The sequence below is a fragment of the Bufo gargarizans genome, chromosome 6 (assembly GCF_014858855.1).
Source record: "Bufo gargarizans isolate SCDJY-AF-19 chromosome 6, ASM1485885v1, whole genome shotgun sequence".
Classification (NCBI taxonomy): Eukaryota; Metazoa; Chordata; class Amphibia; order Anura; family Bufonidae; genus Bufo; species Bufo gargarizans.
The window spans coordinates 96,710,765-96,729,926 of NC_058085.1; the positions used below are offsets into that span (position 1 = coordinate 96,710,765).

The window sequence follows — 19,162 nt, forward strand, 5'->3', positions numbered from 1 at the left end:
GACTACCTCTTGAAGCTCATCAAGAGAATGCCAAGAGTGTGCAAAGCAGTAATCAAAGCAAAAGGTGGCTACTTTGAAGAACCTAGAATATGACATATTTTCAGTTGTTTCACACTTTTTTCTTATGAATATAATTCCACATGTGTTAATTCATAGTTTTGATGCTTTCAGGGTGAATCTACAATTTTCAGTCATGAAAATAAAGAAAACTCTTTGAATGAGACCTTTTGGTCTGTACTGTACTGTGTATATATATATATATATATATATATATACACACACACACACACAGTATATATAAATATGCAAAGATATTTATCAATGAACTATGAAATATATATTTCATATATTATTTTTTAATTATTTTTAAATATTACATTCTTTTATTACATTTAACAGCAGATTCAATACATTGGTTAATATAATAATATCATTATTTTCTATAGCAGGCATGCTCAACCTGCGGGCCTCCAGCTGTTGTAAAACTACAACTCCCACAATGCCCTGCTGTTGGCTGATAGCTGTAGGCTGTTCGGGCATGCTGGGAGTTGTAGTTTTGCAACAACTGGAGGGCTGTATTTTGAGCATGCCTGGTCTATAGGAAAAATAAATTGTAGTGTAGTTTTCATTCTTATTCTACTTCCATCATTTTTACTCTACCTCCAATCTGTAAGGTAAGTATGCCAAGGTATACACTAACTGTTTAGTACCTACTGTATGTATGCAACCAGGGGGGTAGCTATAGGGGGTGCAGAAGGAGCAGTCGCTACCGACCCAGGAGCCCCTGAGGGGGCCCAAAGACTCTTGTGCCACATAAGAAGACACCGGTATTATAGAAAGTGCATGCTAGTCAAGTTATACCTCTGGCTGGAGGGAAGGGGGTTAGGACAAGAATGGTAGGGGTGGGGGGGGGGGGTTGCTGTTTCAATTTTTGCCTCAGGCAGCACAAAGGCTATTAGTGTTGAGCGCGAATATTCGAATTGCGAATTTTTTTCTCGAATATCGCAATTTCGAGATTTCGCGAATATTTAGAATATCGTTCTATATATTTGCGAATTTGAATATTCTTTTTTTTTTTTTTTATTATATTTTTTTCTTTCCCACTTCTCTAAAGTTGTTTTTACTAGTGATGAGCGGGAGGTGCCATATTCGATTTCGCGATATTTCGCGAATATTCGAATGAATATTCGTGTTATATTCGTCGAAATCGAATATTCGTAATTATTCCAATTATCGCGAATAATATACAAATTTTTTTTTTCCGCGTATTGCGATTATTTATCTTGATAGTATAAGGCAACGTTCCTATGCTAATTGACTATGGCTAGGCTAATATGTGTATTTTACGAAATTTCGTGATTTGCTCTAACTTCGTCTCTTAGAATATTACGAATATTCTAAAAGACGAAGTTAGAGCAATATTACGAAATTTCGTAAAATACACATATAGATTGTAATTTAGCTAATATAGTGCTATAATCCCTTTTTTTGCCTCTAAATTTTTTTTGCCTCTTCTGAACTTAAGTTTTGTAAAATATGTACACTATTAAAAAATATTACTATAGCAGTATATTAGCTTAAATACAATCTATGTGTATTTTACGAAATTTCGTAATATTGCTCTAACTTCGTCTTTTAGAATATTCGTAATATTCTAAAAGACGAAGTTAGAGCAATATTAAGAACATTTGCAAAAGCCGAAATTGCGATGCGAGTAATATAATACGAAATAATCGCATGAAGATTTCAACTTAGCACTGCTATATTCCATATTCTAGCCTAATATGGAATATAGCTGTGCTAAGTTAGCACTGCTATATTCCATACTAGGCTAGAATATGGAATATAGCAGTGCTAAGTTGAAATCTTCATGCGATTATTTTGTATTATATTATTCGCATCGCAATTTCGACTTTTGCAAATGTTCTTAATATTGCTCTAACTTCGTCTTTTAGAATATTCCGAATATTCTAAAAGACGAAGTTAGAGCAATATTACGAAATTTCTAAAAGACGAAGTTAGAGCAATATTACGAAATTTCGTAAAATACACATAGATTGTATTTAAGCTAATATACTGCTATAGTAATATTTTTTAATAGTGTACATATTTTACAAAACTTAAGTTCAGAAGAGGCAAAAAAAATTAGAGGCAAAAAAAGGGATTATAGCACTATATTAGCTAAATTACAATCTATGTGTATTTTACGAAATTTCGTAATATTGCTCTAACTTCGTCTTTTAGAATATTCGTAATATTCTAAGAGACGAAGTTAGAGCAAATCACGAAATTTCGTATAATACACATATTAGCCTAGCCATAGTCAATTAGCATAGGAACGTTGCCTTATACTATCAAGATAAATAATCGCAATACGCGAAAAAAAAAAAATCGTATATTATTCGCGATAATTGGAATAATTACGAATATTCGATTTCGACGAATATAACACGAATATTCATTCTAATATTCGCGAAATATCGCGAAATCGAATATGGCACCTCCCGCTCATCACTAAAGGCTATGTGCTTTCCGGTCCCTGGCCAGAAAGCATTGAGGATAGGGGGCCCAAGCTGAAGTCTTGCACCAGGGCCCATGAGCTTTTAGCTACACCCCTGTATGCAACTGTGTCTGCACAGTTGTTTATGTAATCTTTTGACTCCAAAAGTAAAAGAAAAAAACATTTTATATTAAAAAGCATGGTCAACCACACTTTTCAATAAGGTAAAAAATGCAGTTGTTTATCATACCTCGTGGCCACTTTAGGCTATGGAGTCATTATATATAATGAGTATATATATGCTGGGAGCACTTGTGAACACAGATGTAAAATGATAGATATGAGATAGATAGATAGATAGATAGATAGATAGATACATAGACAGATTATAGATATTTGATAGATAGACAGATGATAGAAAGATGATAATATTGGATGGATAGATAAATAGATAGATACTTTTTTGTATCTTGGTCTCACTCTTTAGGCTATTTTCACACTGGCGTTTCTGGGTCCGCCTGTTAGATCCGTTTCAAGGCTCTCACAAGCGGCCTAAAACAGATCAGTTCAGCCCCAATGCATTCTGAATGGATAAGGATCCGTTCAGAATGCATCAGTTTGCCTCCGTTCAGCCTCCATTCCGCTGCTTGCAGCGTTTTGATGTCCGTTTGACGAAAATGAGCCAAACGGATCGGTCCTGACTTACAATGTAAGTCAATAGGGACGGATCTGTTTTTACTGACACAATATGGTGCAATTGAAAACGGATCCGCCTCCCATTGACTTTCAATGTAAGTAAAAACGGATCCGTTTGCATTATCATGAACAAATAATAGTTATGCAAACTGATCCATTCTGAACGGATACAAGCGTTTGCATAATAGGTGTGGATCCGTCTGTGCAGATACCAGACGGATCCGCACCTAATGCAGGTGTGAAAGTAGCCTTAGCTGTGAGGTTTTTAATCTTTTTATGTCCTACTCACCACATCCACACATTTCACAAGTTCAGTGAAATTGGGGAATTCTTTGTAGCTCAATATAACTTCAGATTCCACTATCTTTCCTGAGCATTCAATCCGCACCTGAGGCTGCTCAACTTCAAATAAGTGTATCCTCTGTAAATCTCGCAATCCCCAGAAAAGTATCTGAAAATTCATATATGCAAATAATCTACAAATATGAAAACTAAGTTTGTGTACACAGAAAACGTGGATTTTACTTTAACCCTTTCAGGACCCAGCCATTTTACCCTTCAAGGGGCTGTCCAATGAAAAATATTCTGCAGTTTCCAAACCAGTACCTGAAACGGAATACTTTTGTAATTGCATGTAATTAAAAATGCATTATAGCCACTGAGTTCATCAATAAAATGTATATGTATAGCACCACCTGCTGTTTTTTGTCACTTCCATCCTTTAGCTGCCTCCGGGCTGTGATAGGGAGAGAGCTGCAGAAGAAAGGACACATCCTCTGAGCTAGACATGCCCCTGAGCTGCCAGCTTGATATACATTCACAATCATGGGATAACTCCTTTACAAATTTGACTTTTCACTTTATTTAGTAATAGCATTGAAATGCTTTTACTTATCCAAACCATTGACATTGTTTTCTTGTGACGTATTGTATTTGTAAAAAAAAAAAAAAAAATCCAAAATATTCTGAAAATTGGAAAAATTCACTATTTTCAACATTTTTACTCAGATAGTGATGACTCACTCATTCATTATTATTCAATATATATTTGCTTTATATTGGCATAATTTTATAAATGTCATTTTATTTTTTTTAACAAGAGAGAAGGCTTAGAATTTGAGAAGCAATTTTTAGAATTTTTAAGAACATTTCCAAAACGGACTTAAAGGAACAATTTAATTCTGAATTCACTTTGAGGGGATTACATAGTAAAAACCATAAGAATTAAAACACAATGGAGGTGAAATGTAAACATTTTCCAGTAATGCAGTAAGGGTTAACAGAAAAACCTCAATATTTATTATCCATTTATTACCCTGATTCTGCAGTTTACAGAAACACCCTGTATGTGGACACAAATTGCTGTATCGGCACACTGCAGGTCTCTGATGAGAGGGAGCACCACATGATTTTTGGAGGGCAGATTTTTCTGGACTTTTTATTTTTTGGGGCACAATGTCCTATAGAATTTAGAAACACTTGGGTGTTAAAATAAAAACTATTAATTCTCAAAAAGGATAACAGGCGAAAAAGAACCTCACAATTTTCTCCTTAATACAGCAACACCCAACATGTGGTCATAAACTGCTGTTTGGGCACACGGCAGGGTTCAGAAGAGAAAGAGCACCATGTTCATTTGAGGCCTAGTTTAGGTGATTTATACAGCACTGGTCAACAACTGGAGAGGCTCTGAGGTTAAATAAAAAGCCCAGAAGAAGTGACCCAATTTTAGAAATCCCTCAAATAATGTACCTATGGGTGTAGTGAACATTTTGACCCCACATGTGTTTTGCAAAAATTCACTGAAAATGCAAAGTGTAATATGAAATTCCAGTGCCCATTATGTTGTGCCCAGTGTATGTTAGTGTGTAAGCAAGCAGAAACACCCTTTACATTGCCCTAATCTTTCGTCTGTACATACAACAGGGTTCAGGAGTAAAAGAACAGCATGTGCATTTGGGGCCCAATGTGGTGATTTATGCATCTTGTGCTGATAACTGTAGAGGCCCTGGGGCGAAATAATAAATAGAACCCACAAGATGTGACTAAATTTTTGGAAAGGTATTTATTAAGAGTTGGAGTGAGCATGTGGATGACAGGTAATTCTCTGAAATGAATGATCAGTGGACTGTGAAAAATTAAAATTGCAATTTTTCCAATGATATGGCATTTTAGTTGCCAATATGCTGTGCCCAGTTTGTGCCCTCACACTATGCCCTTTAAATTTTTAGGTGAGTTCTACTGGATACTGATATGCCATAAATGTGGACCTAAACTGGGTATGCTGCAGGATTTGGCTTTTGGCTTTTGCAGAGCAGATTTTGATGGATTGGCTTATGGGCACCATGTTGCTTTCGAACCACTTCTAGAATGCCAGTGTAGTTATTTTCTGACAACCATAAAAAATAAATAAAAAAAAAAAAAATAAATCTCTCTCGACGGAGCTGTGTGAGGGCTATTTTTTTGGGATGAGTTGTCATGATCATTGGTACTATTTTACTGTACATACAACTTTCTGATCACTTTTTATTACACTTTTTGGGAAGCAGGATAAAGAAAGGCTACATCTCTGCTATTGATTTTTGGGTTTTGTTATTGCGGCATTCACTGTGCGGGAAAAATTACTTTAGGTTTATTCGGCTGGTCAGTATGATTACAGACATACCAATTTTATATCATTTTTTACCGCTTTAACTTAAAGCATTTTTGGACAAAAAAAAATCATGGCTTTGCATCGCCATTTTCTTTCAATGTTCTTGTGTGAGGGCTTGTTTTTTGTGGAACGAGGTGATGTTTTCATAGCTACCATTTTGAGGTACATACATTTTGACCACTTGATATTATGCTTTTTGTGAGGCAAGGTGACCAAAAGATGGCTATTATGGCGGCACTATTTTTTTTTTTATTTTACAGCAAATAATTGAGAAAAATTGATAATCGTCTTTAAATTGAAAATAATCATGATTTTTTTTGTTTGTTTTTTTGCTAAATCGCCCAACCCTAATTATACAAATAACTATACTATGGTATTATCATCACCGCTACTCCATGAATCTAGAGAACTAGAGAGGAGAGCTGCAGTCGCATTTTCATTGATATGTGCATTTTGGGATCATGAATGCAGTCTCTGTGTGTTCAGGACATCTTGTCCAGAGTTGCCCCCTTCAGCAGTGACAGGCCTGCTTGACCTAAATTTGTAAAATAGGCTGTAAAGAATGGCAGGATGTTTTCTATTCTATTCCACTTGTGCTGTCTCTGTATTTTATGTAGTTGGATAGGGATTTTTACAATTGGAGCAAAGTTGAAATGAATGAGATATGAACAAAACTACCACAATGTTCCTATATGAGGAATATATTGGCCATTCTACAGATTCATGGACAGTACTGCAATATTACCTCTATTCTGAACTCCTTAAGGACTGGACGAATTCCTTGTGGAATGATGTAACGTTCCATTGACTCATCTGCAAACTCAGGTTCTCTTAGTGTCACATACTCTGGTATTGCTGGCTACAGTGATTTAATGAAAAGGAAAATAACCCAGATGTTACATGTTTGTACAGTGAAACTATTTTTACACACCCTAAAGGGGTTGTCCACTCCTTTACTATTGATGGCCTATCCTCAGGGTAGGTGACCAATATCTGATCGGCTCTGTTCGACACCTTGCACCTCCAAAGATCTACCTGTTCTGTAGTAACACCGGTGCCAGAAGTTGATACCAGAATTATGCAGGTCTGTCCATTGTGCAGTGGACAAAGCTTGTAACTGCAGTGGACAAAGCTTGTAACTGATAGACCATCAATGCTACAGTAATGATTAACCCTTTTAATAGGAACAAAACAAGTTTAAAAGCTACTTATCTCTTATATATATATATACTCCTTGACATTGAAGTTGTGCTGCTACAAAGGAAAAGTCATGGAAATATGGAAATCACTAGATTAATAGACATGTTATATGTAACTGCTAAAAAAAGAACCAAATTATTCAAAAAATCTTGTTCAGTATTAAGTATAAGTGCAATATGCCGAAATACACACCTTGACATGCTGTCAATGAGGTTATTAATGATTGTCTGAGGAATGTTCTGCCATGCTGAATGCACTTGTGGCACGCAAATCATCAAGATCTGCTGCTGGCAGCTCCCTTTACCATTGCCAACTAATAAAGTCCTAGATGTGTTTGAAGGGAGACAAGTCTGAAGATGCAATGCATTGAACTCGCTGTGTGTGTCTGCTAGAGCCCATCCTGACCTACGTAGCACTGATAGGATCGCAAAGCATTATATTGATTTATGATGCTATGTAACCCTTAGAGTTCTGGAACGTATTGTATAACACTGACATAATGCTGTCATTAAATACATTTAAATTGTGCATGTGAAGCCAACCTTAGGCCACGCAGGCTGATCACAGTGACACAAACAACACGTGGCGTGGCATTGTCCTGTTCAACAACAGCTCCTGGGAAACTTCAGAGAAATGGCCATACCTCTGGATTCACAACCAAATCAATGTAATGCCGAGCCATTCGTGTACCTGAAATGAAGACTAGAGGAGTCTAGTCCCCGGAGTTAGGACCAGTGTGAAATTTCCCTGGTCTCCAGACCTATCTGTGACTATCATTGTCATCATTGGAGTCATCATTGAAGAGGTTAGATCTGTATTCTGGCCTCCATTGCCATCTTGCTGGGCACCATAACAACCTTTGAGACTGGTGGTGTGAGGTCAATGGACCAACTGTAGCTGAATATCTGGTATAGGAAGGCGCAGGGGTCCGTCATTGACAGAATGTACGTGTCACTGAGGTTCCTGGCCTCGTGAGATAGGAACTGGTTATTTTGTGTGGCAGCCACAGCTAGTGCTCGCTGACACTGTTTTTTCTTAGTGTGGCTGAAAAGCCGATCCGGGCCGGTTCTTATTGGGAGCAGCCAAAGAGCAGGGTGGGTGGCTGTTCCCCACGTCCAGGCCAGGTTTTGGGCTGGGGTTTAAAAACCCAGCCAGCAGCTCAGCTGGGTGTGGAATAAACCTCCAGGTGATAGTGGAGCTCTGTGTTTTGGGAGCTGAGGAGTTCTGCCATACTGCAATGCTGAGAGCTGCCAGCTGGAAGCCAGATGCCCTAAAGCCTGCTGTGGACTGCCAGGTGACGTGTTTCTTTGAGTTCTGTGGACTTTTGCTGTGTGAATTAACACAAGGATTCCTGTGGTGTGAATTAACACCAGGGCCCTGGTGTTTTTCGACTTGCTGGACGATCAAGCGGCCGACTACCCAAAGGTAAAGGGGGTGATTTTGGCAAGACTAGAGGTGAATGTACTGGTCCAGGCCCAGCGGGTGCATCAGTGGGGGTTCAACCCGGCTGAGCCCATGAGACCCCAGTATTATGACCTGCTTAACCTGTTGCAAAAGTGGCTACAACCTGACGTATAGAGCCCCACTGCTATGTTGGACCATTTGTTAGCAGACAGGTTCTGGAGGGCTCAGCCATCCCCTCAATTGATTGGCCAGGTCTCTCCAGGTAATGCGCTGGAGATGGTCAACCTGGTTGAGCGCTATGAGGCTACCCGGAACTTACAGGGGGGTTCTGTTGGGAGGGGGGCAGTCAGATCCCATAACTCTCCACCCTGGACCCAGCAACCGGTGCCCGCCAAACCTGCCCGGGATGTAACCCCTGTGGACCCCGCTCCAATAATCTTCTGGAGGTGTCAGGAGCCAGGCCATGTTCGAGCAGACTGTCCACGTCAAGGGGAACCCATGGACATGAACTATGGCTTCCGTCAATCGTTATATGCCAGGAAACTGTGTGCAGTGGGTGCTCCGGAGTCTCTGAACCACCTGTGCCAGGTTGAGGTGGGAGACACTCCAGCGGAGGCTCTGTTGGACTCAGGAAGTCTGGTGACCCTGGTAAGGGCTTCCCTGGTACGCTCCACTGAGTACACCGGCTGTAAGGTCAAAGTCATGTGTATCCATGGGGACTTAAAAGACTACCCTACTGCTATGGTGTCTCTGTCTATGGTTTCCGGCAGGTGGATCCACGAGGTGGCTGTTGCAACCCACCTCCACCTCGGTGGCCTGTTCCGAGAGTGACTGATACATGTGAGACAGAGGTAACCATAGCAGAGTGGCCCGGCTCAGGGGGGAGACCAGAACCTGGGACCCTGAGTCCGAAGGTCCAGCGGTACGGGTGACCACCACTTCGGTGGAAGAGGAGGAGACAACGCCGCTGAGTGTAATGGTGGGAGACATGGAGGACTTGCCACCGGGGGCCTGAGCTGGCAGACCGCAATGTATCCGGGGATAATTTTGGTACCGAGCAACACCGGGATCCAACCTTGTCCCGAGCCTAGGAAAATGTACTAATAATAGATGGTGAACCACAACAACCAGGGGCAGAGTCGATGTTCCCCCGTTTTGTGGTCCATCAGGATATGTTGTATCGGGTAAATCAGCTGTGAGGTGAATCCGTTGAACAGTTGTTGGTGCCCCAGGCTTATCGCAAACTCGTGTTAGAGTTAGCCCACCAGCATGTTCTCGGGGGTCATCTGGGAATGCAGAAAACACAGGACCGGATACTACTGGCCCAGTGTGTTTAAAGAGGTGGGCGAGTTCTATAAGTCTTGCCCGACCTGCCAGGCAACTAGCCCCCAGCACCTTTTTCGCAGTCCCTTGGTACCCCTCCCGTTCATCGAGATACCGTTTGAGCGATTCGCTATAGACCTGGTAGGTCCTGTACCGAAGTCCGTCAGGGGACACCAACACATTTTGGTTGTCCTTGATTACGCTACTTGGTACCCTGAGGCAGTGCCACTGCAACATACATAGGCAAAACTTATAGCTAAAGAGCTAATGGAGATGTTCTCCCGAGTGGGGCTACCTAAAGAGGTCCTGACTGACCAGGGGACCCCTTTTATGTCTAAGGTCATGAGGGAACTCTACAAGTTGCTGCGTATTAAACAGTTACGGACGTCCATGTACCATCCACAAACTAACGGACTGGTTGAAAGGTATGCAGTGCGAGAGGTGCCCCAGTCCTCTACTGGGTTCTCGCCCTTCGAATTGCTATATGGCAGACACCCTCGTGGCTTGTTGGACGTAGCCAAAGAGGCGTGGGAACAACCCACTCTGCATAAAAGCATCCTGGAATATGTTATCAAGATGCAACAGTGGATAGAGACCGTTTTGCCTCTTGTCAGGGAACATATGGAGGCTGTCTCAGCGAGCCCAGAGTCGGATCTATAATAGGCAGGCTCGGGTCCGGAACTTTAACCCGGGTGATCAGATTTTGGTTCTGGTGCCAACCATGGACAGTAAGTTCCTAGCCCGGTGGCAGGGGCCCTACGAGGCACGTGAAAAAATTGGAGAGGTAAATTACAAGGTACACCAGCCGGGGAGGCAAAAGCTAGAGCAGATTTACCATGTTAATTTGCTAAAACCTTGGAAGGATAGGGAAGCCTGTACGGAAGACAGTCCACGGCCGGGCTTTCTTGGACAAGAGATTACGGCTCCTATGTCTGATGCAAGGGAAGCGGTTGCCACAATAAAAATTGCGCCTCTCCTCTAAACAGGCTCAGGAAACCAGGGAGTTTGTGAGTCGGAACACGGATGTGTTCAGACCTCCCTGGACGCACTTCCGTAATCCAACATGACATTGTCACTGAGCCTCAGGCAAAAATCCGGTTAAAGCCATACTGAGTATCCGAGGAAGTACAACTCATGTTGCGGCTGGACGTCATTGAGGAGTCTAAAAGTGAGTGGGCCAGTCCTATAGTCTTAATTCCCAAGCCAGACGGGACTTTACGATTTTGTAATTATTTTTCAGAAATTAAACTAAATATAAAAGTTTGATTCATATCCAATGCCTCGGGTGGATGAACTAATTGAGAAATTAGGTCAAGCCAGGTATTTTTCTGTTCTGGACCTCACCAAAGGGTACTGGCAGGAACCCTTGACGGAGGCTGCCAAAGAGAAAACTGCCTTCATCACACCAGAGTGGCTGTACCAATATAAGGTGTTACCCTTTGGCCTGCATGGCGCCCCCGTCACTTTCCAACGTCTAATGGATATTGTACTTCGTCCACATCGGCGATATGCCTCAGCTTACCTGGACAATATTATCATGCACAGTACCGACTGGGAAAGTCACCTGCCCAAAGTACAGGCCGTAGTGGACTCCCTTCAAAAGGCGGGACTAACAGCTAACCCAAAGAAATGTGTGATAGGGTTAGAGGAGACTAAATACCTTGGGTATGTCATTGGGCGCTGAGTCATTAAACCCCAAGTGAGCAAAATAGAGGCGATACGGAATTGGCCCCGACCAATGATGGGCTATTACATGAGTTTTGTCCCCCATTTTGCCACTTTAGCGGCTCCGTTGACAGGGCTCTTAAAGGGACGGAAGTCCGTGATAGTCCGCTGGAATGACCAGGCGGAAAAGGCTTTCTCAGCTTTGAAGTCGGCTCTGTGTGGGTCCCCGGTTTTGGTGATGCCCGACTTTAAGAGGGAATTTGTGGTACAGACTGATGCCACCAAAGTAGGCCTCGGTGTGGTACTGTCTCAGGAAGTCAAGCATCCCGTTGTTTTCCTCAGCTGTAAGCTCACCCCAGCCGAGGCCCGGTACAGTATAGTGGAGAGAGTGCCTCGCCATCATGTGGGCACTCGAGTCTCTCTGCTATTATCTGTTGGGGAGGAAGTTCCGTCTGGTGACCGATTACTCCCCTCTCAAGTGGATGAGCCAGGCCAAAGAGAGGAATGCTAGAACTTTAAGTTTACAGTAGAACACAGGGCAGGCCGGTTATAGGGAAACGCGGATGCCCTGTCCCGAGTGCACTTTTTGTCGCGTGTTCACCCCCTCAGGGTTGAACAAAGGGGGAGGTATGTAGGAAGGCGCAGGGGTCCGTCATTGACGGAAGTTACGTGTCACCGAGGTTCCTGGCCTCGGTGAGATAGGAACTGGTTATTTTGGGTGTCAGCCGCAGCTAGTGCTCGCTGACACTGTTTTTTCTTAGTGTGACTAAAAAGCCAATCCGGGCCGGTTCTCATTGGGAGCAGCCAAGAGCAGGGTGGGTGGCTGTTCCCCACGTCCAGGCCAGGCTTTGGGCTGGGGTTTAAAAACCCAGCCAGCAGCTCAGCTGGGTATGGAATGAACATACAGGTGATAGTGGAGCTCTGTGTTTTGGGAGCTGAGGAGTTCTGCCATACTGCAATGCTGAGAGCTGCCAGCTGGAAGCCAGGCACCCTAAAGCCTGCTGTGGACTGCCAGGTGACATGTTTCTTTGAGTTCTGTGGACTTTTGCTGTGTGAACTAACACGAGGATTCCTGCGGTGTGGATTAACACCAGGGCCCTGCCAAGTATTGTGTTTTTTTTCCTGCCTTTTTTGTGTGTGAATAAACACTGACTTTTGTTTATCAACAGTGGTTTTGCCTCTGTACTGCGTCCGCTTACCCTGCCTACCAGAGCAAATCCCTACACGGGCTAATAGCCCAGTGCCATGCAAACCCCCTTCTGATTATTTGTGTAGACACTGTTAGCTGCCCTAGGCTTGGGATGCAATTTCACTTGCAGTACAGAATAGTACTACTGCGGAATCGCTACTCGTCATTTGTCTAATCAGATGATCCATCCGTGCAGAGATTCGCCTCTGTGCACCTCTTATTATCATTTCCGGTTTGTTATTGTTCATCCAACCCTCAGAATACGCAACATTGACCATTGCTGACATCTTGGTCTAGGCGCATAGTCATCTTCCAGAATGATAAACCAAGGTCTCTTATTTCAATGATTCTGTCCCTCTCATTTTGCAACAAGTGGTGATAACAGGCATTGCACAATCATCCTACATGCCTTGATCATATTTTTGAAGTTTCAGTCTGGCTTTTATGCTCCTTCAATGTGCCTTAGATTGGAGCTAGGTGCTTGAAAATTTGATCATCTGCGAATCCTACGACTCCTGCTACTGCTTCGTTTTGCATAATTTAATGGCTTGTCTTTCTTGGTGTTACAATTTCAATGCTGAGGAGTGTTTGTATATCTATACATATATACTGTATATTTTATTTATTTATATATTGTTAAGAAAACATTAAAAAGAATCAGTCAGCACCAAAACACCCTCCAAAACTACAGTAAACTGTGCATAGTGTAAATTACTTTATATTCACTTGCATTCCTACACTGTGCTCTGACAAGCCAGCAGTAAATGCATTGAGAGGACTCAAAGAGACTCAGCATGACTTACACTATACACCGCTTACTCTAGTTTGTGGAGGGGGGAATTTGGAACTTACAGATTCTCTTTAATAAGCAAGGTACATACTTCAACCAACAGTGCAATGCTACAAAACCAGTTACACATGCAATACCATTTTCCCACAATATAGGAGATAATGTATGATTGCTGGAGGTCCTACTGCTAGAACCCCAACAAACTAAGAACTGTGGGCCCCCCCCCACTAAACAAGAACTGTGGTCCCATCCATGTTCCCTGTTTGAAATGAAGGTCTCGCTTGCGCACTACCATTCCTTTCAAAGTCTAGGGGATTGACAGAGGCGCTGTACCCAGTCTATCTCAACCAGTCTTATTGACATTGAATGGAGTGGCAGTGAACATGTGTGAGCAGTGTTCCATTCAAACAGGGGATACAAGAATGATGGGGGTCCCTGCAGTTGGGCTCCCTAGCTATCACACAGGTGATAAATGTAATGAATTGAGAATATATATATATATATATATATATATATACAGGTCCTTCTAAAAAAATTAGCATATTGTGATAAAGTTCATTATTTTCTGTAATGTACTGATAAACATTAGACTTTCATATATTTTAGATTTATTACACACCAACTGAAGTAGTTCAAGCTTTTTATTGTTTTAATATTGATGATTTTGGCATACAGCTCATGAAAACCCCAAATTCCTATCTAAAAAAATTAGCATATTTCATCCGACCAATAAAAGAAAAGTGTTTTTAATACAAAAAAAGTCAACCTTCAAATAATTATGTTCAGTTATGCACTCAATACTTGGTCGGGAATCCTTTTGCAGAAATGACTGCTTCAATGCGGCGTGGCATGGAGGCAATCAGCCTGTGGCACTGCTGAGGTGTTATGGAGGCCCAGGATGCTTCGATAGCGGCCTTAAGCTCATCCAGAGTGTTGGGTCTTGCGTCTCTCAACTTTCTCTTCCCAATATCCCACAGATTCTCTATGGGGTTCAGGTCAGGAGAGTTGGCAGGCCAATTGAGCACAGTAATACCATGGTCAGTAAACCATTTACCAGTGGTTTTGGCGCTGTGAGCAGGTGCCAGGTCGTGCTGAAAAATGAAATCTTCATCTCCATAAAGCTTTTCAGCAGATGGAAGCATGAAGTGCTCCAAAATCTCCTGATAGCTAGCTGCATTGACCCTGCCCTTGATAAAACACAGTGGACCAACACCAGCAGCTGACATGGCTCCCCAGACCATCACTGACTGTGGGTACTTGACACTGGACTTCAGGCATTTTGGCATTTCCCTCTCCCCAGTGTTCCTCCAGACTCTGGCACCTTGATTTCCAAATGACATGCAAAATTTGCTTTCATCCGAAAAAAGTACTTTGGACCACTGAGCAACAGTCCAGTGCTGCTTCTCTGTAGCCCAGGTCAGGCACTTCTGCCGCTGTTTCTGGTTCAAAAGTGGCTTGACCTGGGGAATGCGGCACCTGTAGCCCATTTCCTGCACACGCCTGTACACGGTGGCTCTGGATGTTTCTACTCCAGACTCAGTCCACTGCTTCCGCAGGTCCCCCAAGGTCTGGAATCGGTCCTTCTCCACAATCTTCCTCAGGGTCCGGTCACCTCTTCACGTTGTGCAGCGTTTTCTGCCACACTTTTTCCTTCCCACAGACTTCCCACTGAGGTGCCTTGATACAGCACTCTGGGAACAGCCTATTCGTTCAGAAATTTATTTTTGTGTCTTACCCTATTGCTTGAGGGTGTCAATGATGGCCTTCCGGACAGCAGTCAGGTCGGCAGTCTTACCCATGATTGCGGTTTTGAGTAATGAACCAGGCTGGGAGTTTTTAAAAGCCTCAGGAATCTTTTGCAGGTGTTTAGAGTTAATTAGTTGATTCAGATGATTAGGTTAATAGCTTGTTTAGAGAACCTTTTCATGATATGCTAATTTTTGGAGATAGGAATTTGGGGTTTTCATGAGCTGTATGCCAAAATCATCAATATTAAAACAATAAAAGGCTTGAACTACTTCAGTTGGTGTGTAATGAATCTAAAATATATGAAAGTCTAATGTTTATCAGTACATTACAGAAAATAATGAACCTTATCACAATATGCTAATTTTTTTAGAAGGACCTGTATATATAATGTTGAAGAAAGGCGGCAGCACTCCAAATTGTGATGAAAAACAGTGGATGGTTTATTAACCCATCTGACAGCAACGTTTCAGCTCTCTCAATGGAGCCTTTGTCCAGCTGCTTTTTTTTCTTTCTTTGATATATATATATATATATATATATATATACATATACTTGCTCTCAGTAAAAACTGGATGCTCCCACTGCATATAGGACTTCATGGCTCATAATTTCATTTCTATGACATACCTCTCTCATAAAGCTTCTGTTTTCAAGTTCTATAAGTTCAAAGGCAGCTATGAGCTCCCCGGCATTCTTATTGCCCTTAAAGATGTCAAATAATTGCAAAGCTGGTGGTATATATTTCTGGCCATCTCCGTCATTATCCTCATCTTCTAATAGTAATACAATAGGAATTGCAAAGGCACGGCCCACAAAGTCAGGTTTCCCCTATAATTTGCAAAAATGATATATAGATTTCATGTTATCAAAATGCACTAAAGAAGGTTTGGAGAAGAGCAATGTAAATTCTATAACTGATGAAGGTGATCTTCTAAACCAGTAATTTGAGCAAATAGCTTCTACACTAATCAAATGTGACAAATTTCTCAAAAGATCCTAAATTCACCAGATCCAAAACTTTTGTGATTCGTTCGGCAGAAATCACTCAAGACACTGGCCACCATTTTATAGATCAGAAGACAGAGAAGAAGGCATCCGCCACCAAAAAGGGGTGCCGTATGTCACTGTCACTTTGACATGTCTTGGTGTTAAATAGCTTGAAAGGGGCTGGGCAGGGGCGTAGCTATAGGGGGTGCAGAGGTAGCAGTCGCTACCGGGCCCAGGAGCCGGGGGGGGGCCCAAAGACTCTTGTGGCACATAAAAAGACACTGGCATTATAGAAAGTGCTTGCTGGGATGGCTCTGTCATAGAGTTTGCACTAGGGCCCAGAATGTTCAAGTTTATCCTCTGGCTGGAGAGAAGAGGTTAGGTCAAGAATTTAGTATGGTGGCGGATTCTGTTAGAATTTTTCCCTCAGGCAGCATGAAGGCCATGTGCTTCCCTGTTCCTGGCCACAAAGCACTGAGGGAAGAGGGGCCCAAGCTGAACTCTTGCACCAGGGCCCATGAGCCTTTAGCTATGCCCCTGGGGCTGGATACACTCTTTGGAGATATCAGAGTGTCAGAAACTACCTTTCAGAGAAATGTGGGCACTTTCAATTTGGGTTGACTTCATTTGGATTTAATCAAATTTGATGGTCCATTCGACTGAAATGAATTTTGAGAAATTCATCCCTCTCTAATTTGGACCGATTGGATGTTAGCATTTCTATATTGGGTAGCACTGCGGTTAGCCCACTGGTTGACACTGGTGCCTTGTAGCGCTGGGGTCCTGGGATCAAATCTGACCAAGAACAACATTTGCATGGAGTCTGTATGTTCTTCATGGAGTTCTGTTTATGTGAGTTTTCTCCGACACTCTAAAGACATATTGATAGGGAGTCTTGAGCTCCTCCTCTGTCTGTAAAGCACTGCGGAATATGTTAGCGCTATATAAGTGAGTAAAATTAATTAAGAACATTTGACCAATAAAAATGTGCTGCATTAAATATAACTTGTCGCATTTCTATGCTTAGGAGTCAAGTGGCTGTTTCTAGTTAGTGACTGACAACTGTGTCTGTTTCAATGAAACAAAGTTAAGGGTCTATTACATGGGCAGATTTTCTGAACGTTCGTTAGCAATCATCTTGCAGTGTAATACTACCACTGATTGCCCGATGAACGAGCAAAAGCATGCTGAAAGATCAGGATTTTCCGACGGTAGATCGTCTGTCTAATTACGATCTGCCACTGGCAAACCTACAATATCGGGACAAGTGATGGCATAGCGATCGTTCCTCCCCATGCCGCAGAGGAGATTGCTCTATGTAAGCGGTCTCCTCCACTAGCGAGCAGACAATTGCTTTCCTCCCGACAATTATCTGCCTGATGGGGATCTCTAATACACCCTTTATACTGCACTTATTCCCACAAGGCTGTACATCAATCTACTCAGCTGCTTCTACATTATAACATTCTGCCCGCAGACTGGACATCGTGTTCAATATGACAGGTTACCCTTAATGTGATAAGGACTTTTGTAAGTCTCTCACAGGTACTGACTTAACCGTAATATGTGTGCATTATACTTACAAATTTATCTTGGTCGAAAACATTAATAATGATGAGTGGAGGGTCATTCCTTATGTCTTCTTTATTGCCATCCAAAAGGAGATTGTCATAGATTAGCATTTCGTTCCACATTGGCGCTAGAGTCTCATTAATCACCTAAAGAGACGGAAAGGAAATGGTCTATACAAAAATACTTGGATGATCTGAGCAAGTCAACAGGTCATAGAAGCTTTCCAAGCACCATAAAATCGGATTTTGTAATTATTATTATTGCATCTAAGCGAAGGCGAAGAATAAACCCGGCTTCAACAATGAAGATACTGGCAGTGGTTAGTGATCTCGCCTTCTTGCTAATATAGACCTGAGCTGTTATGTCTTGAAGAGATGATTATTAGGTAACACAATAGAAACATAGAATGTGTCGGCAGATAAGAACCATTTGGCCCATCTAGTCTGCCCAATATACTGAATACTATGGATAGCCCTCGGCCCTATCTTATATGAAGGATGGCCTTATGCCTATCCCATGCATGCTTAAACTCCTTCACTGTATTTGCAGCTACCACTTCTGCAGGAAGACTATTCCATGCATCCACTACTCTCTCAGTAAAGTAATACTTCATGATATTACTTTTAAACCTTTGCCCCTCTAATTTAAAACTATGTCCTCTTGTAGCAGTTTTTCTTCTTTTAAATATTCTCTCCTCCTTTACCTTGTTAATTCCCTTTATGTATTTAAAAGTTTCTATCATATCCCCTCTGTCTCGTCTTTCTTCCAAACTATATATGTTAAGGTCCTACTCTTTCCTGGTAAGTTTTATCCTGCAATCCATGTATCAGTTTAGTAGCTCTTCTCTGAACTCTCTCCAAAGTATCAATATCCTTCTGGAGATATGGTCTCCAGTACTGAGCACAATACTCCAAATGTGGTCTCACTAGTGCTCTGTAGAGAGGCATGAGCACCTCCCTTTTTCTACTGGTAATTCCTCTCCCTATACACCCAAGCATTCTGCTAGCATTTCCTGCTGCTCTGTGACATTGTCTGCCTACCTTTAAGTCTTCTGAAATAATGACCCCTAAATCCCTTTCCTCAGATACTGAGGTTAGGACTGTATCACTGATTTTATATTCTGCTCTTGGGTTTTTACGCCCCAGGTGCATTATCTTGCACTTATCAACATTAAATTTTAGTTGCCAGATTTTTGACCATTCCTCTAGTTTTCCTAAGTCCTTTTCCATTTGGTGTATCCCTCCAGGAACATCAACCCTGTTACAAATCTTTGTGTCATCAGCAAAAAGACACACCTTACCATTGTGTAGATGTGGATCTCAAATCTGGACAGACTGTTACCTAAATGATATGTGTTGGGTACTGCGCGATGTGTACCCCCTCTATTTTCCCTGCCTGTCGGCACTTTAAAGGTCCGCAGTGTACAGTAACACA

The 19,162-nt window shown here is 42.0% G+C and overlaps 1 protein-coding gene across 1 annotated transcript in view; it reads right to left on the minus strand.

Annotated features, from left to right (window-relative positions):
• The window catches only part of LOC122941984 (fer-1-like protein 4), a 196,319-nt gene that overhangs the window by 78,571 nt on the left and 98,586 nt on the right, over nucleotides 1-19,162 (minus strand). Inside the window, 4 exon segments of the mRNA XM_044299480.1 lie at nucleotides 3,486-3,647; nucleotides 6,595-6,708; nucleotides 15,797-15,997; nucleotides 17,740-17,874. Of these exon segments, the coding sequence (XP_044155415.1) occupies nucleotides 3,486-3,647; nucleotides 6,595-6,708; nucleotides 15,797-15,997; nucleotides 17,740-17,874 (612 nt within the window).